This window comes from Arvicanthis niloticus, chromosome 10 (assembly GCF_011762505.2).
Source record: "Arvicanthis niloticus isolate mArvNil1 chromosome 10, mArvNil1.pat.X, whole genome shotgun sequence".
NCBI classification, from domain to species: Eukaryota; Metazoa; Chordata; class Mammalia; order Rodentia; family Muridae; genus Arvicanthis; species Arvicanthis niloticus.
In genome coordinates, this window is record NC_047667.1 from 38029642 (window position 1) to 38055740 (window position 26099).

General features: G+C 37.9%; 1 protein-coding gene across 1 annotated transcript in view; it reads right to left on the reverse strand.

Moving 5' to 3' along the window:
• The window catches only part of Hmcn1 (hemicentin 1), a 417178-nt gene that overhangs the window by 153482 nt on the left and 237597 nt on the right, over positions 1-26099 (reverse strand). Inside the window, exons 26-36 of the mRNA XM_034513608.2 lie at positions 25572-25766; positions 24427-24557; positions 24121-24268; positions 22840-22966; positions 21171-21325; positions 16834-17112; positions 16047-16328; positions 15275-15383; positions 14262-14431; positions 12844-12998; positions 9455-9578 (exon numbers count right to left, since the gene is read on the reverse strand). Coding sequence (XP_034369499.1) covers positions 9455-9578; positions 12844-12998; positions 14262-14431; positions 15275-15383; positions 16047-16328; positions 16834-17112; positions 21171-21325; positions 22840-22966; positions 24121-24268; positions 24427-24557; positions 25572-25766 — 1875 coding nt within the window. The remainder of the gene's footprint in view (positions 1-9454; positions 9579-12843; positions 12999-14261; positions 14432-15274; positions 15384-16046; positions 16329-16833; positions 17113-21170; positions 21326-22839; positions 22967-24120; positions 24269-24426; positions 24558-25571; positions 25767-26099) is intronic.

Here is a 26099-nt window from a genome sequence, read left to right on the forward strand (position 1 = left end):
TGTAGTCACCTTTCCTGTTTAACTGTGCCATCGCTTCTGTTTGGTACACTGAGGCCTGCTTACCAGTCCAGTGTTTAAGACTGAACAAAGCTTTGAGCACAGCTGCCATGGCTACCTGGTTTTCCAACTGTCAAAAGAATAATAGCCAGTTCATGGCACATTCCTTACCACGCTCACTAAAACACTTGCTTAGAGCCTTCTGGACTGAAGTGCTTGCTGAAGGCTCTGACAGTCACAGCTGCTACAATAAAACCCTCTGGTGGGAATCAGACACATGAGGGCTGTGGAGTGACCTGGGTACTTCTCACATCAATAGAGAGCTTAAATAGTAAAAGATTGGACCTCATTGAAAATGACAGAGAAAAATCTCGGAAAAACCCATTTCACAATTAGAGAAATAATAACACTGGAAATGTTACCATTTTTTTTTTTTTTTTTAGCTATTTCAGAATTTAGAAAATTAACCAAAGATGTGTAACCACTCAGAAGTCAAGTGTTTAATCAAGAAAAACAAACAGGGCCAACCTCATCAAAGATAGTGAACTTGTGGCATTTGAATTTAATGGATTCCCACCATTCATCCCAGTGCATCCAAATTTGAAAACAATTAGTCTCCACGTGAGAGATGGCTCAACAGTTCAGAGTACTTGTTCTTACAGAGGATCAGGGTATAAGTCCCATCATTTACACTGCGATTTATAACCATCTCTAACTGCAGGTCCAGAGGATTCCAATGCTATTTTTGAGTTCCAAGGTTATCGACACGCAGTTGGTGCATACACATATATGCCGGCAAAGCACTCACACACATAAAATGAGAAAAAGTTAAGTCTAAAGAATTAAAAACAAAATCCAAAAATGGAGCAGAGACAGAAGGAAAGGCCATCCAGTGACTGGCCCAACTTGGAATCCATCTCATGAGCAGGCACCAAACTCTGACACTATTACTGATACCATGTTGTGCTTGCAGAAAGGAGCCTAGCATGGCTATCTCTGAGAGACTGTACCAGCAACTGACTCAGACAGATGCAGATACTTATAGCCAAGCATTGGGCTGAGGTCATAGACCCCTATGGAACAGGGAAGGACTGAAGGAGCTGAAGGGGATGACAACCCCATAGGAAGAACAACAGTATCAACTAACCTGACCCTCTCAGAGCTCCCTGAGACTAAGCCACCAACCAAAGAACATACATGAGCCTGTCCATGGCCCCCAGCACAGATATAGCAGAGGACTTCCTTGTCTGGCTTCAGTGGGAGAGGATGTGCTAATCCTGTAGAGACTTGATGCCCTCAGGAAACGGGGATGTTGTGGGAGGTAGGGGTGGGTGGGTGGGTGGGAGAGCACCCTCTCAGAGGCAAAGGGGAGGAGGTGGGATGAAGAACTTTGGGAGGGGGGACTGGAAAAGGGGACAACAGTTGGAATATAAATAAATAAAATAATTTAATTAAACAAAACCCAAACCAAATAGTCCACACTGTCAGTAAATCATTAGGGTGAGTACCAAAGTGGACTGCATAGATTCGGGGTTAATAAAATACTTTACTTTGGAGCTCAGAGAGAAGACTCAATAGTTAAGAACACTGACTGCTCTTCCAAAGGACCCAGGCAGCATCCACAATGGGGTCTCACAACCAGCTATAACTCCAGTTCCAGAGAATCTTACACACTTTTCTTCCTCTGCAGACTCTAGGCATGCATGTGGTACACAGACATACATGTAGGCAAAACACCCAAACACATTATAAATAAAATGAAATAAAAATTAAACTCTATCATTGCAAGACAGCTGCTATCATTTGTCCTAGGAATCATTTGCAGGATTTGCTGTTATTTAACTAGGCTTGGAATATGCTTAGTGCAAACTTCTCTCAAGGGTATTTTAATTTTGTATAAACAGAGTTTATTTGATTTGTTCACAGAGGTCACTAAATTACTTTCTGTTGCTTCTACAGTAAATCATGGTAAGCTTGCTAGCTTAGAGCAAGGCAGAATTGCAAGTCAAAAGTTCAACATAGCCTCCTTGGGCGCAAACGGAGGTGCCAACACAGCTGAATTCCTCTCTGGGGAAATATGAGAGGAGAAGCTAGCTGTTTCTTTAGCTATTCCAAAATCTAGACGGCATTCGAATTCTGTGGTTTGCAGCCATCTTCATCCCATTGAAACTAGTCCTATCAGTCTGAAATTATACACAATTCTTCTGCCTTTAATGATCCTTATGATTCCATTAGCCCCTTCCAAGTAATCAGGGGTACATCCCCACTTTAAATACAGCTGATTAATAACTCTAATTTTGTCTTCCAACTTAATTCCCCTTTAATATGTGAACTCCCATAGTAACAGTTGTCAGAAGCAGAGTATGGACATTTGGTTGAGTGTCAGGAACATAAACAAGAAGCAACCAGAAAAGTCTGGGCAGTGACAACTGTAAAAACCACAGAGGCACAAAGATAGAATTTTCAGAACTGTCACACTGCATTATTTTAAATGGCTTTTCAACAAAAACTAAGATGTACAAGGAAAACAGAGCATGGGCATCCTCAGAGTAAGAAGCAGAACAGTCTCTTTTCTAGGAAGTCCGGGTACTGGATTTAGAAGACCACATTTTACATTAGCTATTCTGTCTGTTCAGAATCATGGAAACTTTGCTTGGAGACATAAATGAAAGGAAAAAAATAAAACTTTATATAATATAGAGGGTAATGAAGGGGCAGGGTTGATTTAAAAAGCCAAGTAGAAACTCTGGAATCCCAAATTTCAGCAAGGGCTCAAAAGCATCTTTGAGAAGCATGTTGGAAGAAGAAATAGTGGATTTGAAGACAGCGAGATCACCCAGGTTCAGAAGAAGAAATATGAAAGATGAAGAAAGATGAATCTGTCTTTGGAGGTGTGTAGGACATTATCCAACATGGCGGGAATTCTTGAGAACAGGAGAGAGAAACATTTCAGAAGAATAACGTAGAGAAAGAGTGGCTAAGTCTTCCCCAGGTCTGAAGAAAAACAATTGTTTTCATATCCAATAAACAACACTAGTTTTTATAGTTGATAAGCTTGACAAACTCCTACTTGAAAAACATCAAAGAAGTGTATAATATAACCAAACTGTTTTAAACCAAATGTGAACCAAAAAAAAAAAAAAAAAATCTTAAAACCAGTATGGGAAAAACATAACTTATCATGAACAAGGTAAGTCCAGCAGCTGATTTCTCATCAAAACACTTGGAGGTGTAAAGGCAGTAGACTAACAAAGTATAGGACTGAGAGAAAGTGACTAGCAGCAAAGAATTCACCAGCCAACAATGCTGCCCTTTGGCATTTAGGATTTCCCCAGGTAAGCGAAACAACAAAGTCTCAAAAAGTTCAGTGCTAGCCCAGGTCCCACAAGAAATGCTAAAGCAAAAATTTCTGTGTGGTAATGAATATGCAAGAATAGATTAGGGACACTGGTAAAGGTGTCAAGACAGATAAGAATAAAAGATAGTAAAAACTATAAATTTGGAGGGTTTTCTTTTTTTTATTCATATGAAAGAAAATACCATGGAACCATAATAGTAAATTAGGTTGGCTGGCTGATGATGAAAAGGAAGGGGAAGAAAAACAGAGCTGCCTGGAAACAAAAATCATATACAACTAAACTAAGCAGCTATTAATTGAAAACATTATTGTGCTTGAAAATATTATTCAGATAGATGCGAGTTATAACCCTCAGTGCATATGCTACAAACAAAACTAAAATATATGTCTTAAGAATATATACCATTAGTTACTCCCAGGAAAGTCACACCATTTAAATGAAAAAAAAAAAAAAAACAGCCATTTCTCTAAGCTGTCTCTCTCTTTTTTTTTACCCAGGGTTATGGCGCTATTAAAATATTTTCACAATAAATTCTAACCTTGCTTCAAAAAGAACATGCCAATTATAAATATATACATGTAAAACCAGCATCCCAACATGCGTTGAGAAAAGGAAAAATTATCATTAAAAATTGGAGACATCTCTATCTTCCTTTGAATAACACACAAAAATAAGGTAACAAACAAATGAGGAAGATATCTGAAGTTGTCCGCTGGCTACTCATATGCATACAGGTGACTCCACCTGTACATATATGTACATACATGCATATGCCATACATATACATGCACATGCACACTTCATTCAGAAAGCTGAAGGCCAAAGGCCCCTATCCAGGGATGCTCTTTGGTTATGGTTAACATCCCAGGCTGACAAGAACCAAATGGATCAGAAATACCCCAAGTTTTGAGCAGATTATTTGCCTTTTGTCTAGAGCCATACCATCCTGAACACACTTGATCTGGCCTGATTATACACCCCAGAAAATACCAGCCTGTCTTCAGAAGCTTTTGATGATCCTTTATTTTAAGTCAAAGAGAATAACATCATAAAGTCATACAATATCTACAAGGAAAACCCAATGTCTCTACCCAATATTGGAGATAAAAGTAAATGCAATATAAATACGTATTCCTTCTATAGCATTTACATGCTATTGTCTTGATTTAGGAGGTCACTGTTCTGTGAGTGTGAATGCTACTAGCTTCTCTGTTCTTATTTCATTTTTTTTTCTTCTCCTTGAAACAGCATGTACACACCATGCCAAAACCCACAGTGCCTTCTTGAAACACCATGAGCTGGACTCTGTCTAGTCTTTCAGACATTTGGGGCATAAACTGTCTATGTCAAATCCTGGTTAAGTCTGAATTAATTAAAACTGATGTAAAAGTGACTTCTATGACTTAATGCCCCCTATTCGCCGATATCTGAAAACAGCGGAAATAAATTAATCCACACTAAAAACATAGTTCAGCAGAATCCTGACCTCAACTTGGCCATGAGGAAAGAAACAGAACAGTTCCCTAGAACATTCCCAAGTCTCCACGAGGCCACAGGCAAGCTATTAAACAAAACACAGAAATGATAGAGAAACCTTGTTTGAGTGGGTGTTAGCAGATGTTAGCCAAGCGAATACTTTTAAAATATAAAATAAAAATAAGGAGTCCTCCTAATGTTTTTATGAGACAACTAATACAGACACAAAAGGGTTCCCAGCCAAGGGGAAAGGCAGCAGCCCTTTAGCATGGTTGTTAAAGAAGTACAGGGAGAAGGGCCAGGAGCCAAACATGTGTTTTGCCAAAAACGGTCCTCCTGCTACCATTTACAGATGCTGACTGGAAGACAGGCACTGGAAATAAGACTTTCATGTGTCGTGCTTCATTGAAACCTCAAACGACCCTCACGACTACACAGAATTATCATTCTCCCTCTAACCTTACAGATGGGGACTCTTAGCTTTAAGAAGATTCACATCTAAGCTTAGTGTCTCATAGACATTAGGTAACCGTATAAGACCCACATTGGAAGCCTGTCCTTTTACACTACAACGTTCTATTTCTTCTGGGTTTATCACCTTGGCTGATTTTTTTTCCATAGGAAATAATTACGTGCAGATGAAATGAATGCTTGCATTATTAGACTTCAAATAATTACTTGTTTGCAGAAACATCTGTCTCACTTGGCAAATATTTGGGGTTTAGATATAACTTCATAGTTTGGTCTAGAGAACAAAAACTTCCAGAATTATGAAACTTTTGATGATAAAAAAAAAAAAAGACCACCTACTGAGCACTCCTGCTGTTTATAACAGACAGACTCCATCCCTGGAAAATTCCCTGAGAATGTTCCTTGTCTCATGGTCACGGCTTGGTGATCTAGTCCAAGAGACCATGCCTTCTTCCTGCACTTATTTCAACTCTTGTTAATTTTTTTTCACAATGATGGAGAGGAATACAATCATCTAAGATATTTTTATGAGAAATGAAAATATTGAGAAATTGCAATACCAAATATTGTAGATTGAACATTTTGTGTGACAACTGTAATAAGCGCCTAGTTTCAGAGTACAGTGCTCATCTGTAAAGACTGGTGAAACAAACTTTAACTTAATGTGACTGCTGAGTTTGTTATGTGAGTTAATAATGGAATGAAACTACGTAATTGCTTTTCTATATATTTTCTCAATTTTTCTTTCAGTTGACGATCATGAATTGGACATAGTATTTGGTAGCATTCACACAATAAGAAAAGAAAAGGTATCATTTCTCTCTTATTCCAAGTACATTAGCTTCTATGAGCTCTTTATGAAGTCAAATTTGTATCTACAGTAATTGGAGAGACCAAGTCCAAATAATATGCAATTGTTTCAATATGTGCATCTTTAAGCAATTTCTTCCAAAACCTAATTTACATAGTTCTTCATGTTTCACTAGATTGTCCTCTCCGCCTCTGAGGTCTATTCGAAGTCTTTAATTAATCAATTTCTAGAAAACTCTTATATTTTCACATCTCAATTATCATCATGAGTATTAATATATGCATAGTAGAAGACAGATTCAAGTTTGGAGCCTCAGGCTTCCAATGGGGACGTTGCTGTCCTTCCTCAGCGCCAAGAGGAGACACAGCTTTTGTCCAGATTCCAGGCACAAGCATGTAGACAACCACTTCCTCCAGGTTCATCATTACAAACCCACTTCATCATTATTCTCTGCTCGGGGAGATGAGCTATTATCCAGACAAACGGATATCATAGCAGATGGAATGTTTGAAGCTCTTGTCCAAGCTTACCTCTCTGTTGTGATTTGTGTGAAGGAGATAGCGCCATGTTCTCCATCTCATTTGGCAATCTCCACTGAGCCTTTCTTAGCGACTAAGCCCTGTTTCTCTTTCTTTGCACATGAACTCAGATGGGTCCCACTTGCTTCCTTGCTCTTTGATCATAAAGATGTGCACCCAAGTCGTGTCTTCTGACGCTTTGCTACCATGTTCAGACTGTACATCTACAGACTTGTATTTTCCTTAGGTACTTATTTCCTTTTCCTTTGTTGATTTTTATTATATGCTAAATAAATATTTTTACCAACATATATAATAATAGGTTTCATTATGACATGTTCATATATATATACATATATACATATATGCATACATACATATATGTGTGTGTGTATATATATATACACATATATAGACTCATGCAAAACTTCACAAATTAAAGGCATATACATACATATATACACATATATATATATATATGTATATATGTATATATATGCACCATTGTTCTTTGTTCCTATTTGATGAAGGATTCAGGGACTCAAGTTTTCAGTTTTTCTGGAATTAACTGACAAAGCTCTATAGCACTCTTTATTGACTCAGTATTTGTCTATATACTGCCATTCTACTATACACAGAAGATGGAAGGCAGTTCATAGAAGGAGAAACTACGGGCCATACACAATTTGGCAACCTTTAAATGCAAGCACAAACTTGAGGAGTTGTTGGAGACAGCTGTCAAGGAACACTGGGATGTCAGAGATAGACTCATGCAAAACTTCACAAATTAAAGGCTAATTAAGTTAAATTAAATTAAATTAAAGGCTAGCAGTGTCTGTGTGTTCTCAGTCTCTCAAGGATAAGGAGCCAATTAGAAATGGGTTACTTTTTGATATTATCTTTCAAATTAATTATTCTTAAGGAGCATGTTTATATGTGCAAATGTGTTCATAGTGGGTGTTCCTATTTGATGAACCATGGACAGAAGAAATTGGTGTGTGGAAAACATTTAGGGAACAAAATATATTTGCTGGCTGGCTCACTCAAACAAAAGAATATATGTAAAGAAGCAAGTTAGAAGAATTCAATGGACCACTGGCATTTTAAAAATTATTCAGCTTATTCTATTATATGACAAAAACTTCAACTACCTATTATGTAACTTGAATTAAGTTAGGTCCTGGGATGTTATTTCAGCTTGGATCCCCCAGTAAATATGGAAGAAATCTGTGGATAAATTAACATCTAAAGAAATAAAAAGCCGGACAAACCATGTGATTAAAACATAATGAACAATGTGTACATGGAGATGTCAAAGCAGTTCTGCAAAAGTCCAGACCTTGTCCTGATAAACCTGTGGAGAACCAAAGCCTTTTATTCAAAGTCTTCTGCCTTCCAAGTTTACAGTGAAGCCATGATGTTGGTGATCTGCTCCACTGACACCCACACACTTTATGAAGGCACATAGGAGAAGATCCTGAGTCAAGAGCAGCTCTAATTCACAAAATAAAAACCTTGCAAAAAAAATCGTAGGCAAAGTTGAGGCTCAACCCTGACACTTCACCTTTTTCAACAAAATCTTCTGTAGAGGATTATTGTTTGAAGTGATGTGAATCATTTTTAAACATTGGAGAATGAAAAGATATCTCCGAGGGTAAAGAACTTGCCATGTAAGATGAGGAACCGAATCTGGAGTTTGGCTCTGCAGAACCCATGTAAAAATCTGGATATGTGTGGTAGTCTATGGATACCCCAGAGCAGGAGGACAGACACAGGAGACTTAGCCAGACTAGCTTAAATGCTCAGTACAAGCCTCTAACTCGACAAATGAGGTGGCAAGCAATTGAGAATGACACCTGACATCAACTTTTTGCTTCCACATATGTAGAAGAACAGCTTCATGTGCCTGTGCATGCACGCACACACACGCGCACACACACATGCACACGCACACACACACGCACGCACACACATGCACGCACACACACACATGCATACACACACACGCACACACACACGCACACACATACACATACCACATGCTTCTACACATGTGCACCATGTATACATATACACACACACATAAAAACTTGAGCATCTTATTTAACAACCTGAAAACTGAAAACATTTATGAGCAACTATAATTACAATGAATTATGTAGTTTTTTCCCCCATATAGATGAAATTAAATATTTTCTTTCCACGCTTGGAATTTATAGAAACTTTATGTTCCCCTTTCTCCTGTGCTTCTGAACCACCCAGTAAAGAGACACAGAAAGGTGGGAATGCTACTTATAATCCTCCTAGCTTGAGAGGTAGAGACAAGCAGATCTCCAGGGCTGGCTGGCTAGCTGGCCTAGCCTAATCAGCAAGTACCAGGCCTAGTGAGAGACTCTGTCTCATAAAACAAGGCAGTTTAGGAAAATGACAAAAGTAGACACATACAAGCCGCATTATACAGGCTCAGTATATGCCTGTGCTGATCAATAATTACAGAGGAGGTCATGAGGGAGTGTAGGACATGGGAAAAGTTAGAATTAGGAAAAGAAGGGGTACATAATATGAATATAAGATACATGTATTACATTCTCAAAAACTTAAAATACTTTAACAACAACAACAACAACAATAATAATAATAATAATAATAATAATAATAATAATAATAAACCCACAAGGTGGATGGCATAGGAGAAATGACACTGACAGTTGATCGGTGACTTACATATGTGTGTTTGCTCACATGTGTGCACATCCCCAACCTGCACGCACTCACACACAGGCATACTCACATACAAGAGAGAGCCATAAAAATACTCTTACCATGTACATGCAGTTGAGTGTGCTGGTGTGCTTCTCCGGCTGCATTGGTAGCCACACATGTATATCTACCAGCGTCTTCCAAAAGTGCCTTGGCAATTTGTAGAACTCTACCAGAAGACTGGATCTAATTGGGAACAGAAAGTATGGCAGTGTTTTGTGTTTAGATCTAAAAACATCTACTGAGTTAGAAAAGTTCATTTAAACATGTAATGTTTAATTGTAGTGTTATATCTTAAGTTAATGCAATATCTGAGAACCAGAGCACCTCATTATGAATAGGAACATAGACTAATTTGCCTTTAAAAACTTATTATTATTCATTTGAAGACACAAAATAAAATAACTTAAGGTTGGCCTGCTGGTATAATCGTAAAACCCTTTTGAATAAGAGATTGGACTATAAAGCATGTGATGAAAATTTAAACTCTCTGAAAAAAAACATGACCACATTTATGTAACACTTCATAAATGGCTTTAAGGCAACAACCCTTTTTGATGAAATTGTTTCAGGGGCCAGAAAAACTGTAAAAGTTATAAAATATGAATAATAGGAATGCCGATAAATTCTTTCTCCATATTCCTCTCTTAACTCCATTGCAACCAGGCCTATGCCACTTTCAAGCTGGTGAATCACAGGCCGTTATTTTAAAACTGATTATTCCGTAGTCACCAATAACATCTAATCACATTACCCAGTAGTCTCTGCAGTTAAATATAGTCTCTCTTACCATCCATAGCATTGGGTGTCTCAAGTTTTTGATGGTCTGTACTCACTGGGCATTAAAGATAGAGTATTCTTCCATTCTTACTCTCAGGCTCTCCTAGACATTACTTTACAGAAACTGCTTCCTCTTTCTGCTGTACAAGCATGAATGGTAACTCTCTAGAGTTTTCATCTAATCCCATGACTTTGGTTAAAAAAAAAAAAAGATACCAAAGGATGCATCTGAATTTACAGCCTCAGCCTCTGCTGGTCTCCTGAGCTCTACACCCATAGTCTTAGGACAGGTTAACATGCAAACTGTCCAGAACTAAGTTCGTAAATTATTCCCTCATATTCCTAAAACTGACTTGTCATTGGATTTTCCCAGTCTTGCTTAATGGCGCCCACAATTTTTCCAGACATCTGGGTTTTGGCGCCCACGTTGACTTCTATTAATTATACCATAACCATGTGTCTCAGATCTCCTGTTTTCCACGTTCACCACCACTGTGGGATTATGATGGCTTCTTAACTGATCTTCCAGTGTCTCCAACCTCCCCAGTTGTTAATCTATCTTGCACTCCATTGCCAGAATAATTTATTTAAGATGGAAATTTGATCCCTTCCCTAGTCTGCTTTCAAACCTCATTCATGGCTCCCCACTTTGCCCAGGAGGAAATCTGAACTCAGCTTAGCCCTCCAGGCTCACCACATTCCAACCCCAAATGATCTCTCCATGGTCCCAAGTGAATTCCCAGCTAACCTATTTTCCAGTCAAGCTGTACAATCACGCTAAGCAGTGCATTTATACATATGTTTTCACCCCTACAATTGTGCACCTGGATTTTAATGTCACAACTTCTTGACACCTCCATTGGCTTGATCTTCTCTCGTCTTTCCTTGTAGCTCTTTATGCTTTGGGTTAACTTATTTGTGCCCAAAGTTTGAAATATAAACAGTGTGCCAATACTTCCAGCCATACCATTCTGCTGCTCTCCACAGCCACTGACAATGACCCACTGATATGTCCACCATGTCTGCTAATGTATCTCAAACTGATGGGAACTCCAGAAGCCTGAAATTAAAATCACAATACTTTCCTTTACGCTCTCCCAGAGTGTCCTATCTCACTGGTGGTCAGTGCCATCCCTGCAATTATGTAGTTTAGAGTCTTAGTTTTTCTTACACACCTCCTGCATCTCTGGTCTTTCATAAACTATCCTTCATCAATCTTCAATGACTCAACTATTGTATCAAATTATCCTCTTCTCTGTAACTAGTATACCGTACCAAGTTTCTACCTCTGTCTCCTAGAGAAATTAAAATTGGTTCTAAGTGGTTTTGCATATCAAATCTTAGCTTACCAACTTAATTTTTCAGGAAGGATGCAAGTTAACTTCAGTCATGTACTATGTATAGCAGTGATTTCACCAATGATTGTCCATATAAATGATGACGTGTACTTTCAAGTCCAAGTGTACTCTAGGCTACGCCATCTAGGGTTGTGGAGGTATACTATGTTTATTAAGTGATGAAATTACTGAGTATGTCTTTTTATAAATCCTCCTTGTTAAGTAGTGTGTGACTATACTTAAAATGTTCACCTGCTCATGTTGCTCCTTAGTTCAAACTCTTTAATTCTCCAATTGCCTTTGTAAAGATAAGGCAATCAGTATTGCATAAGTGGTTCTTACATGCCCCACTGCTGTATGCCAACACCCCACTTCCTTTCCTCTCCTCCTCAAAACACTGTTTGCATTCAGATCCCGAAGAGGGAGCACACTCTCCTTAATGTTTGTCTAGACCCACATTACTATCAGTGGTGTTTTTCTTTCCCACTTGATCCTCAGAATTCTGCTCAAAGGCTTTCCTCAGATTGTCTAGACCTTTCTCTATTACCTCTTTAATACAGTCATTAAATTTTCAGTTCTTTTGTGTGACATCATGAATCTCTCTCTCTCTCTCTCTCTCTCTCTCTCTCTCTCTCTCTCTCTCTCTCTCTCTCTCTCTCTCTCAGATAAGCAGTCACTTACCCAGACTGTATCTGAAGTCTGTGTACTGAGTTTTTCTTTCTTACAGAGGTCTAAGTTTAATCCTACCAGATATGGAACAGAATTAATAAGCAAATAGATATGCGTATCATTTCTATTAGAGAAAGAACTCAAGACAGGAATTCACTAGCTTGCTTAGGGCAAGCTCAAACTTCCTCTGTAGCCAAGGTTAGGCTAGAACATCAATCCTCCTGCTTCAGGCTCCTGAATAGCTGACTATACTCACCTATACCACTTGGTCCAGCTGTTTCTGATGTTCAAGCGTATCAGTTAGGTAATATAGATAGAAATTTGTCATCTACTCAACTGCTTACCTAGTTTCTAATTCTTTAAATATTCACTAAGACATAACTAAATGCCAAGAGGGCACAGTCAACATATTAAAGAGAAATAAGTTTTATTCCTTTGATATCAATTTTTGGAAGGCATAAATCAAAATAATCACACCAACTCGTATGCTAAGATCTCTATCAGGCAGGTTAGTTAATTCCATTAAGAGATGAAGGAAACCAGATTTTAACCAAATTTCTGCCAACTGCACCCTCTAGGAAAATCTATAATTAAGAAAGAATGAGATGATAGAATTAGCAAGACCTATAAAGCTGTCTGAATCTGGCTCAGTATCTTCCACTCACTTTGAGGTTTCCTTGGGCAGTGTTCACAGGCTGGTCATCCTTCAGCCACGTAATGGATGGATGTGGAATGCCATTGGCTATGCACTGCAAGGTGATTGGCTTGTATCTCACCACAGACTTCTCAGGAAGGTCTGAGGACTTGATTGTGGGAGGAACTAGATGAAAAGAAGGGTGGGAGAGAATGAGGCATCCCTCATTATTATTATACAGGCAGCACAAAAGAACTCAGGTTAGATAAAGAAAACTCTAGGCATAAAATTAGGATGTATGTGTTAGATGGATCCAGAAGGAGGCAGAGAAAGAAATGAGTGGGTGTGGTCAAGTTACATCATATGCTTATATCAAATTCTCACAGGATTAGCAAAAACATTTAACATACGTTAAGGGACCTGAAACTTTAAATTTTGTAAATAATTTATTTCACAAAGAATGAGACAACTTCATTTTACATTTAAATTATAATTTTTAGCCATTTTAGATAACACTCATTCTTAGCTCTGAGTTTTACTTATTCAAATAACCAAAATGTTCACATGGTTGCTGAGACCTAACATGTATGTTTGGCTCACACCTATTGCCTTATTTTCCCAATTGATAATTAACATCCATTTTTCTCTGAAGTGACCTCAGTAAACTAGCTTCACGCTTAAGCAGTATTTATACATTTGACTTTGTCTCTAGTAAGACTGACTGAACCTGGGTCATAAAGGTGATTGAAGCTGGGCTTGCTGGTTAGTTCTCTCTCAAGAATCTGGAATTGAGTCTGTGGACTAGATTTGTTTGTGTTTAATGGTGGGACACAGAAAAACAAAACTTAAAAGAGAATCTACAGAGACAGAAGGAAGAATGTAGTTGACATTCACAAATTCCTCTCCTGTGCACTCCAAATGGCTCTTCAGTTTCTGGTTCCAGTCCCTTCCTTCTCAAGTTCTGCTGGCAAGTGGGACACATAATGCCCTGGCAGAGGTTTGTTCTTGTCATTAGATTCATGGCCATAACCTTAAACAGGCCAGTTCTGTGAATGTACTTACGTTCCTGGATCCTGCAATTGTACCCTAAGCCTTGCTTCTGGAAAACATTGTTTATAATCATTTCTGCTTGGGTCAAATTGTTAAAGCTTGACATAACCCCATTTACTGGGAAGTTGGTGCCTTCCTCTTCTCTCATATTCTATCTCCCTCTCCACCCTTTGACACCACATACAATACACTGAACTTTTATCTAACCAAATTCAGGTGATACTTTGGTTGAATCTCTGCATCAGGAAAAGAATCTGCCATATTTAACTACAGCTGCCCTTTTCGCGTTGCTTTACAAAACTTGACTTCTCTAGATGACTCTACTCCTATTTGAATTAGATGATGAATAGAGCCCAGGGTTATTTCAAATGCACTGCACCCATCTCTTCTTCACCATACCATGGACTGTCACTTCAAACTCCTTCCTGTGGTCTCCTGCAATGTTTGTTGCCACACACTGGTAAAGGCCTGTGTCTGACACTTGAGCCTGGGCAATAACCAGTTTGCGTCCATTTAGTAAGATTTTGAATCCATCTCTCTCGTCAATTAACTGACCACCTTTTAGCCACCTATGGAAAAGGGTAAAAAAAAAATTTAGATACATATTGCCTATCAGCATTTTTCTAGAGGTCATGTGTATGCTATATTTACTATCTACTATTCATTCACCTAATCTCTTAATTGATTCCTATAAAATAATATGGAGAAAATAAATCGAAAGGAAATGGTCTCTCAGAGAGACTGGCATAGAATTGGACCTTAAGAAGTCTATAATGAGCTCATTATCCTTCTAGTCAGCCTAGTTTGCAGAAGGAAACAAATGATACTATCCACTGTAAGATTTAAATATTAACCAATGAGATGCAGTTGAGCATGCAATGTTTGTAAATCAAATACTGAAATCATAGAGTTTTATAGTTTTGGGGGTTATCACTTTATAATCTATGAACCATAGTCATCCAAATGCCCGTTTGCATGCTTCATACCACTTTGGAAGTGTAAATTGAATATTCACCAATGCTTTGAGAGTGTAAAAAAGAGACCAGGAATCAGGGCAAGTGTGTAAGCATGCTGAGCTTGTCCACAGAGCCAATGTTTCTTTTATTCTTTTTATTTAGTAGTCTGTTACACGTGTCTATGCCTCAGGGAGGTCCACTGTTCGCAGTGCTTAATATTCTATATCTTCTGACTAAAAATAGAATTTCTGAGATAATATATAGAATTTTTCCAAATAATTGACACTGTGACAATATGTGCTTTTTGAATATCAAGTACCAGCTGCCTTATACATAGACTATATCTCTTCAAAGAGGATAATGATGTTGAACTGATACTTCTCAATGTCAAAATCTCTCCAAACATTTATATTAAAAAGTGAGAGAGGTATTTAGAAGACATACCAAAATGCTTACATGATAGTTGGTGGCGGAGAGCCTGAGACCTGACAGTCTAGCTCCAGTAAATTATTTGCCAGTACAATGAAGTAAGATGTTTCATCTCCTCCTTCCACAGCAGGTGGCACTAGAAAGAAAGACAGAACAAAACAAAAAGACAGACTGTAGCAGGCAAAGAAATGTCTACAGGGACGAATACACCCCGACATCAAACAATTCGAAGTAGTTACTTAGAAAGTTGTTAACGTTCACAAGAGCTTAGTACTCAAGGGGTTTGAAGATTTTTGTCTTTTACCACAAGCACTTGCCAAGACGAATGAACTTCTGTCACTGGGGAGTATTCTCTGTCACACACTACGGTGCCATAGATGTTATGCTAATGTAAAGTTTATTCATGTTTTATATTGGTTATTTTCATAGTAACATTCATCTAAGAATCTCCTGGCTGCAGTTATAGTCACAAGATTACAAGATGATTTTCCCAGGCCCAGAGACTCTTTTTTGCAGCTGGACACAGTGGTAATGACAAAGAACACCTTTGTCACTCATTGCAGCCTGTGGTGGATAGAGTTAGAGAGTACCCTGGTAAGAGCAAAGCACAGTCATCAAAATCAGTGTCGAGATGCATGGATTTCCAATCGGGGGACTCTACTGAGAATGCTACCACTTGAACAGACTTGAAAAGTCCACTACACCTGAACTTAGACTGCATTATTAGAACACGACCCAACATGTGTTTAATAATCCGGCACTGCGAATCTGACATCCAGGCCCTGGCATCCTTACTTACCCAAGACATCAACTTCATACTTGATTTCTCGTTCTCCTGCCACACTGGTAGCCACACATATGTATTGTCCTCGATCAGCTTCTAGGGCACTCAAGATTTCGAGTTTCTTCCCACCGGCTTCTATGCGGATGTTGTTGCTGACTTTCACAGGCACACCATCTTTTAACCAAGTGAGAACGGGAGGAGGGTTGCCAGCAGCTTTACACTCCAGGATCAATGACTGACCAATAACGACTTGTTTATTTGAAGGAGTGGTCAAGTCACCTTCAATTACTGGAGGAACTGAGAGGGAAAAATAGTAAGTAATATTTCAGGTAGTTCTCCCAGTCATAAAAAAACATCTTAAGTAAATAAAAAGGAAATTTGTTCTCGTACACTTTGACCACAGGAACCTCCTACATGCCTGATTCCCTCTACGCTGGTGAGGGAAGAATTTCTTGGTTCAGCCAATCTACAACTATTCTATTTATTCTGGAACGCTATGGATAATTGTGCTAACAAAAGACAAAGCGCAGAGAGGAATCTTAATCTTAACAACCACTTTACCCTATTGCTGAAAACCAAATGGTTAAGATGCTCCAGATTTCAAATGGAAGGGTTCATAGTTAAAGGAACAAACTATGTTTCGCTAGCCTTAGCTTTTGTAAATGTTTTTCTGTATTGCAACAGAATCTTCCAACTCTTATCTCTATATAGTGAAAAAATCTCCCACTAAGGCTTCAATAGAAAAGCAGGTAGATGTCATGATATTAGAAACCACTCAGTGAAGATATCTATATATCCTTACCATAGATGTCAACGTGGAATGATTTTTCGGCCGTTCCAGCAACGTTGGATGCTTGACATGTATATGTTGCTGAGTCAGAGACCTGTGCTCTCGGAATGTGGAGAAATTGTCCTTTGTCAATATAAAGTGCTTGTGAGCTGGATGTGACTACTTGGCCATCCTTATACCAAGTAATGGCAGGCGCTGGAAGGCCCCGTGTCTCACATTCCAGTTTAACTATGCTGTTGAGCAACGCTGATATTTCTGTGGTAACATTGCCTCCTTTAATACTAGGTGGAACTAAAAAAAGATTTAAAAGCAAATGCAAGTTTAGCATCTGAATCACGATAGTAAATGCCATGGTTGCTAACATGTATGTTAATGGCGGGACATCTGTGGTCATATACAGGTAATTACTTAGATCTCTAAGTCCAAACTGTCTGTACCACTTTCCTTCTGGTTCCAGATCTCAGAACAACAGTAAAGTCAACAGCACAGTTTCAGTAGCTCATGAGCTAGAACCTATTAGAGTACCCAAGCAAATTAGCTACGATAAACAAAGCAACACAAACCAAAGCCTCATTTAAAGTTCAAAAATCATACCAAAAAAGTAAAGCAAAACAAAACAAAAACAACAAAAACAAAACCCTGACACTGTCACTGATACCATGTTATGCTTGGAGACTGGAGCCTAGCACGTCTGTCCTCTGAGAGGCTCCACCAGCAGCTGACTAAGACAGATGCAGATACTCACAGCCAAACACTGAACTGAGGTCAGAGACCCCTATGGAAGAGTTACAGGAAGGATTGAAGGAGCTGAAGGGGATGGCAACCCCATAGGAAGACCAGCAGTATCAACTAACCTGGACCCCTGGGAGCTCCCAGAGACTAAGCTACCAACCAAAGAGCATCCATGGGCTGGCCCATGGCCCCTGACACATATGTAGTAGAGGCCTGCCCTGTCTGGCCTCAGTGGGAGAGGATGTGCCTAATCACATAGAGACTTGATACCCCAGGAAAGGGGAATTCTGGGGTGGGGGAAGGGAAATAGTTGGGTGGGGTGTGGAGGAGCACTCTTTCAGAGGCAAAGGGGAGAGGGGATGGGGTCAAGAACTCTGGGAGGAAGAACTGGGAAGGGGGTGACATTTGGAATGTGAATAAAATACTTTAATACATTTAATAAATGTAAAAAATTATTTGAAAATAGATAAATTCTCAAGAGAGAGAGAGAGAGAGAGAGAGAGAGAGAGAGAGAGAGAGAGAGAGAGCGAGCTGAGGAGATACATCCAGAGAAAGTCAGTTGATGATTGTCAGGTCTTCAATGAGAATGACAGGGGACCTGATGACTCTAGGGGCGTTATGAATACTCAGTTTTAAAGGGCAACTTATTCTGTTGACTATTCTTGCCTTTGACATAATGACAGATATTATGGTTACTAAGCTGTCCTGGCTTATCTGGGGAGTCAATGCAAAGTTTGGCCAAGTGAAAGATTAGTCGCTAAGAGCAATCTATGCAGAACAAATATTGATTAAAAAACATCCTCAGGGAATGCCAAGCAACACTGTCTGAATTAGAACTTGCTAAGACTTGTCACAACTGATAATGGTTAAAAAAAAAAAAAAATAAATGGAAGCAAGAAAAAGAATTAGTGAAGTTGCAGAGCTTGGAGATGTGACGTTTGAACATCTGTGTGCCGTGACTGTATTATTCTCAGCAAGTCCTTTGTGCAGAATGGCTGTGTTAATGAGTCCCTGGTGCCAATAGTGTGTTTTATTTGTTGTTACTGACATGAACACCACTAATCCTGTGATTCTCCTGAGAAGCAGAACTGAATACCCAGGCTTATAGCAGCTGCATGCCTTAGCATTGGTGATGTTTCGTTTGTTAAGTTCAGGGAAGAGACTAAATTTCCTTTTTTTCTCTCTCTCAATGAGAAGAGTTACGTTTAAATACTGTTACCAAGTATTGAAGAGCTTTGAACATTTGTTTCGTTTTGAATAGTGTTTTTTTCATTGATTTCAATTTCAAATTAAAATGCAAGACACTAAATATGCAAAATTAATAATGTAGCAGTTATTTGATTCTTTCAGACTCAAGTAGTGTAAGGCTACTTAACACATTTCTCAGTCTGTCAAAGATTCACATGAGAACCGACACCTTTATTCACCCACATTTTTATTTTATCTTCTAAATCTAAACAACAATTCTATCAATGTTTGATAGAGGTTCATGTTTCCACATCCCAGACATCCCTATTTATCCGTGAAACAGAATCTTCCATATAGTTTTCCACTAGAATTAATTTCCCATTTGTAATGGCATGCTAAAAAGCAAATATTATAAATGCTTCCTGGAAATGAATGTATTAATAAAAATCATGTTAAGAAAGTAAATATCAGTATTGAGCAGAACCTATCTATTGTATGAGAATCACAACTTCAAAGATGCCTCATATAAAATCTCATTACCAATCATCAATAATATATCAACATTTACTATCAATTTGAATACCAGAAAAAAACTAGCCCTCTTGAATAATTTTGCCTCCATCTCCCAAGCGCTATACTGAGATTTTGTCTGCCTTGAACTTGTGAAGGTCCATGTATGTTGTCAAAACCGCTGTGAATTCATACATGCAACTGCTCTATTCTACACATAAAACACAGTCTCTGGAAGCTGTTCACCACCTCTGGTATTTACAATCTGCCTCCCTCTCTTCATGGACGATTTCTGAGTCTTGTGTGGAAGAGTATGATATATACATCTCATTTAGTCCTGAGCACTCCACCGTCTGTATTCTCCACAGGTTAACCTATTGAAGGTTTCTTTATTAATTGTCATCTATTGTAAATAGGAGTTTATATGAAGAGGGTTAAAGAGCATGTTTTAATACTACGTCCATTTAGCAGAATAATAATAGGTATGGTTTTGGGTTCTGTCTCATGGAGTAAGCCTTAGATCCAAACAGAAATAGAGAGTGGCTGGTTACTCCCATGTTTGTATCACTGTCACACATCAAACATATCTTGTGAGACTAGTTGTTAATGTAGCTGGCAGGGTTCACAACTGGTGACATTGACAATTCATTTTTTCCCCTTTAGAATCATGCATAGCAGCTTCCAGTATCATAAAAGACAGCCAGGAAGGATGAGGCTCCCAAGTTAGCACCAGATTGATTCCTCCATGTTCTATGAATCAAATATGAGGTGTCTTCAGGAACAGGGTCTTATCACCAAGTTTTGAAGAGTAATCAAGATCATTAGCCTGTAATATTCCTCATGTGAAGATATTAGCATGTAAATAAAGGAAACAAATCCATTTTAGGCTGAAAGATTCTCTTAATTTAAAATCTACGTACACATTATTCTCAGTTACCTAAAGTATAGTATTTGTGTTTTTTTAATTCATGTTATTTACATTTTCACAAACGAAATAAAGTAACCTCAAGTCTACCTGATTGAAGGCACAGAGCAGCTTGCTAGAAAAGGAAGGGTATTGTTTCCTGAATTACAATACTCAGAACTTCTCAATACAGTATTGTCTTTCAATCAGACAACCCCAGAAGCTCTCTCTTCTGAGTGCCCGAGGGCATCACACAGCATGAACATGAGGATTCAAAGAGAATAAATCCCAAGTCCCACAGAAATAGGAATCTTATTGAAGCTCTACACTATTCATGAGAGATGCTGGCAACAGTACAGCGGCTTGGGGAGATGCTGTGTTTGTTGTTTCAGTGGCTGGCTCTGGTAGGCAGGCAATGATGGTGATAACATTTGTGTTTAACTTGGCATCTATACAGCTACTCTTCCAGTGATGGAACTTTTATAGAGGACATGTCTTTTCATGACAGATTTCCCCAACAGGCTTCCATTTTTACACATAAATGATTTTTAAAAATCTGCTTTAAATATAATTTCTTTGATGCAAGAGAGGTACTAAAACTTGAAACAGACACATATATTTTAAAAGTCTGCTTTTTAAATGCAGTTAATTATCAAGCTAGATTGGAGCTGGATGTTGTGGCACATATCTGCATATTTTCAAAGTTTTTTTTTTAACACTTAAAGGACACAAGTATTTGATTTATGCTTATACCAAATAACTAGGGAAAGGTTTACCATATTAAAATTTCTAAATAATTTTAATAAATCCACAGCTAAGGATAAATTGCATTAAAAACTGAATGCATTGTAAAAGTTTAAAATATAAAGGTAGACACCTTATCTTTACTTGCATAACATTCCTAAGTATTCATTATGGAGAAAAAAAAAGACAATGAACAGTAGAATAAACTTCAGTTGTCAATTTGTAATTGAAGTATTTATAATGGTATCAGCATGAGAAAAGTCACACTCACCATAAACAGTGAGTTTGATATCCTTGGTTTGCTTGCCTGCTGCACTGGACACGGTACATTGGTAGCGTCCCTTGTCACTTCTCCGTGCATTTCTCAGATGTAAATTCTGTCCTCTGTCTGAGAGTTCAATGTTAGGATCTCCCAAAAATAAAGATCTAGAAAAAAATTATTTCATAGGTCCATTTTTAGTTTCTAAAGGGTCCGAAGGGTCAAAGGGTGCCAAAGGGTCCATTGGATCCTCCAAAAAGTCACACACCACTGGTGTAGTGCATTTGGAGATGTTTTTTTAAAAGAGTGAACATTTGATAATATGTTACTTAAATCCATAAAATTTGGGCATTTTATTAGTTATTAATTATAAAGGTAACACAAAACTTTAACAAATAAGCCTAAGTGTTAGTATTGAAAAATCATTCTTGATGTACTGTCACTAATGTGACTTTTTCCTGACTTCTTGTCCCAATTGGTTTGGTTTTTATCCATTTGTTTTCACTAAACAATTTTTATTCCTCAATGTATCCCCGAAGAAACCTAAGCTTTAATGTAAATGACACTGTGCTATTCTCCTGCATTCCCTGGTGCTCTGTCTGGTAGTTGTGGGTTACTTGAAGTGGAATATCCCGGCATTATGTGTTATCTATCTCCTAAGGTCTAGCATTGTCCCGTTTTCATTCATCTGCCACCGGTAGCATTGCAGAGAATATCAACAAATGTGCCTCCTGCTGGACATGCATTGTTTGCTTTAGTCTTGTAGAATGGAGGCGTGACTCCTGCAGCGCAGCAGCTGAGCGTTACAATTTTAAAACACATCATCAAATTGTCCCTAAAGATAGGGCTTTATAGTCTCTCCAGGACTGTATTCTAACTTCCCATATCCAGACAACACTCGGTAATTGCAAACCTTTGCTTGTTAAAAAAGACCCGTGAGAAACAAAATTATATTCTATTTATATTCATCAGAGTGTTGAGGATGAGAATCTTTTAGTGCTTATTGTGTGATTGTATTTCAGATTGCCCATCTACAGTCCTAATTCATTTGTTCTATGGTGTCTCAGTGATTTCTTGGAAGTGTAAATGAATTTCTATATTTCATACATGGCCAATCTAGACTATGCTACCAAGTTCTTAGATTCCTTCTCCTCAGCCAGAGATTATAGCACACTGTAGCTATACTATGCAAAGTAACCTCTGAACCACTATAGGACACTGTAGCCTTTACAGTGTGGGCAATGCTCTTCCTTAGGCTTGCAGTGTAAAAAGTGCAATTCCTGTCTGTACTTCCCACTTCATTCAGACAGAGTCTATGTATTCATTACATTCTTGCAAGCATACTTCTCAATAGCTCAATCTCATGTAAAAGCAGAAGTAGCTCCTCATTGGAATCAGATTTTATGATGATACATGTGCAGAGAATTTTGGTGTGCAATAATTATAAAATAATCTATTTCTATAATAAACTCTCCAAATTTATAAAGAACTTTGTTATTTGAAAATTGGACAAGATAACTGGAAGATTGTTTATTAAAATGTTACTTTTAAAAAGCAACATTGTTTCTCTTTCATTAAATAATGTATTAATAAGGTGATGAATAAGGGGGTAGGTACTACACATTGATATATCTGTTTCTTATAAATTATACCCTTGAACAAATACAGACAAGATACTCACTTGCCATCCTTGAACCAGTGAATAGTCGGGAAGGGCGTGCCTCTAACAGGGCATTGCAGGGTAATGTTGTGGTTAAGAGCAACTGAGACTTCACTTGGGGAGCTGGCACCTAGTATGCTGGGTGGAACTTGAACAGAGACATTTTATCATAATACATATGATTTAGCACAAAAATGTGGGGAAGAAGCAGGCAGTGAGTGCTTATCAAAGTATTTCAGCAAGAGTTTAATGTCAGACACAAAACATCTCATGAGAAATCTCATTCACATTACATTGTGCACCCAAATGTTAACTTAAAATCCAGGGATATTTCTATGAAATTTTGTTAGCAGGACAATTACCTACAAACATGATAGAACAGAAGTCATTTTGAGGCATAGTAAATCAAGAGCAAAACTCATGTAATGGAGTTGAGCCTTGAAGTTCATATGATCCAATGCATTACTGCTGCACACTTACAATGAATGATGAATGACATGGGCAATATCAGTCTCCTGCACATCATATTCTACCTAGTGTGTCATGTCTACCTTAGTCTTTTTTGATCTTTTGATCAAAATAAACTGAAAGATACCAATGACTATTTTGATATTTTGTATTGAAAAATACAAATTTTTATGACCATATCACTTCTAGGCTTCACTTTCACTAAAAACACAAATTACATGCCTAGATTGATAACAAAACATTGAAAGGAGAGAAACTTATTGATCACACAGTGAACTTATAATGTCGAATATAGTTTTACTAACTGAAAACTAAACTAATGACAGCAGTTAAAATTACTTGTATTATAATCTAGCATAGGGGTAACTCACTTTCAGAATTCCCTTCCTGCCAGAAATGCCCATCACATTCTCTTCCCTCGATTGCAACCAGGGTTGATTAGGCTCCAGTAATTAAATTAATTAGAATTAACTGAAAATAGATGCATGGCCTGCTCTAGTTCAAGCATCCTGCTAACTTCAGGAGATGTACACATCATAATGCATTGTACCATATCTCACAGCTACCTATGTATATAAATAACCACCTCTCTACGTAGCTACTGTCTAGAGAAGTCTCTTAACATACACCGTGTCACTTTTAAGTTCATAGTACCTTGGGATATGTGAGTCAGAGTCATCTTTACATTTTAAATATCTAAAATGTAAAACAACCTACTAAAAGAATGATGCAAATGGTATTTCTCCTATCAATTTATTTTATAGCTTTATTTTGGCAGACAGTAAGAAATGCATGTAACATGTAGGTTTATTTTGAAAAGAGGTTTTTCCTTACCTAGTATACTGACATTAAAGTCCTTCTGAGAGGTGCCTGCAATATTAATTGCTTTGCAGGAATATCTCCCCGCATCCTCTGCAGACACCTTAAAGAGTTTTAGAATCTTTCCATTGTTCACTAACTGAACAGTGCTGCTTTCTGTCACCTGCATGAGACAAAGGACTGTTACTTCCAAAGCTAATAAAGCTCCACAATGAGAACAGAAAAGCAGCGTTTGTTATCGCTATGAAGACATTCATAACCGAAGATTTTATTCCAGGTACAGAGGCAGAGGATTGTGCACTTTTGGCTGTCTTTATTTACCTGCACGTCATCCTTATACCACATTATGACAGGGGGCGGAGTTCCATCTACTTCACAGTAGAGGCTGGCTAGTTGGTTTACCAACACAGACACATTGGTCATATGTTCTTGGTCTTTAATTACTGGTGGAACTGCAAAAGAGAGAAATCATGACTGGATAGTCTTGTGATCAACAGGATCTCCAAGTGTCTCCACAAAGCCGTTTAGAGAAACTTCGAAGGTAAGAAAGGATAGAAAAAGTAGTCGTATGCAAACATGAGCTTTCTTATAAACGAGAACTGCCAGCCAACACATTTACAAATAAAAATCCCAACGTAATGATGTGTTTTATGGCAGGCTTTTAAGTTCAGGATGGCACTTAGGATAACTTTAAGGAAGAATTATTTGACATATTAAAAGTCTTAGGAGATTTGTTTAAGCAATGTAGCACTTACTACTTGACGGTGGGAGTGACTAGCACTCAGTGTCCATAAAAACCGTAGTCACCAAAACCTAAAATTTACATACTCCCACAAAACGATACAGGTACAAAATTTTATTTGAAAGTTTAAATAGTTGTAAAAAACTGATAACAATATGAATACTTATTACATTACAAATACATTAGTACAATACTAATTATATAATGCTAATACATTAGTAGACAAAGGTTAAACAAATCTTCTGAACTCATTCAGAGAGATGTTATAGATAACAGTTAAAGACCTAGAATAATTCATACTATAAATTGTTCAATGAAATAGATGAGGTACAGAGAGTGGGTATAATATTCTATCATCTCCATTCTTTTTATACAGAATTCATACTTTTTTGTCCTAGGGAAATCTCTGAGAAGTTATGCCACCTGAGTATGTGAAACTGTTTTGCTCTGAAGAAGGTATGTGAATGACTTACCAGAGAAAAAAGGTTTTCACGCTGCATCTTTATCTCCTCTTTAAATTGTGAGGGATGTAAAGTCTCAACTAAAAATTGCATGAAATGTTGAACAAGGAAAAATACAAACCAGTTTCCCACCTTCTGTTTGATATTAATTCATTCATATTAGTATTAAGTAATAATATATTGATTAAAGGACTTAAATATGAAAAAACTGAAAATAGTCATACTTTTAGCTATTTGGCTTTAGTGTTTTAATCCTTATTTACCGTGAACTTTGAGGTTGTATTTTCTTTCTGTGGTCCCAGCTTCGTTGACAGCCACACAGATATACTCGCCATTGTTGTGTGGTGTGACAGAAGCGATTACCAACAGTGCGCCATCTTCCAAGATAGAAACACCAGGTTCTTGCCCTGTCACCTCTCTACCATTGTGTAACCACTTGATGGTTGGTTTAGGAGTACCTAAAAATGTTAAAAAAAAAAATACGTTCAGAACAGATAGATTCCTGCTATGACTATAATGTGTATTCTGAGGCCCTGTGCCACTTTCAAGATAAAAGTGAACAGACTACAGTTAATGGTAGTTAGTTAATAATTCCAATTCCTGATCAGACCTGTGGCTTCTAGTTGATCAAAGTTGCATCTAATCAGAAAACTCAGACTATAAACAAAACATTTTTGTTTTGTGGTGAGTTCACTACAGTGGTGAGTCAGAGTGAAAAATATGTGCAATCATCAAATTGACAAGATATGTAGGGAAATGAGGAGTGAAGTAAAGACAGCAAAGCATGGCAT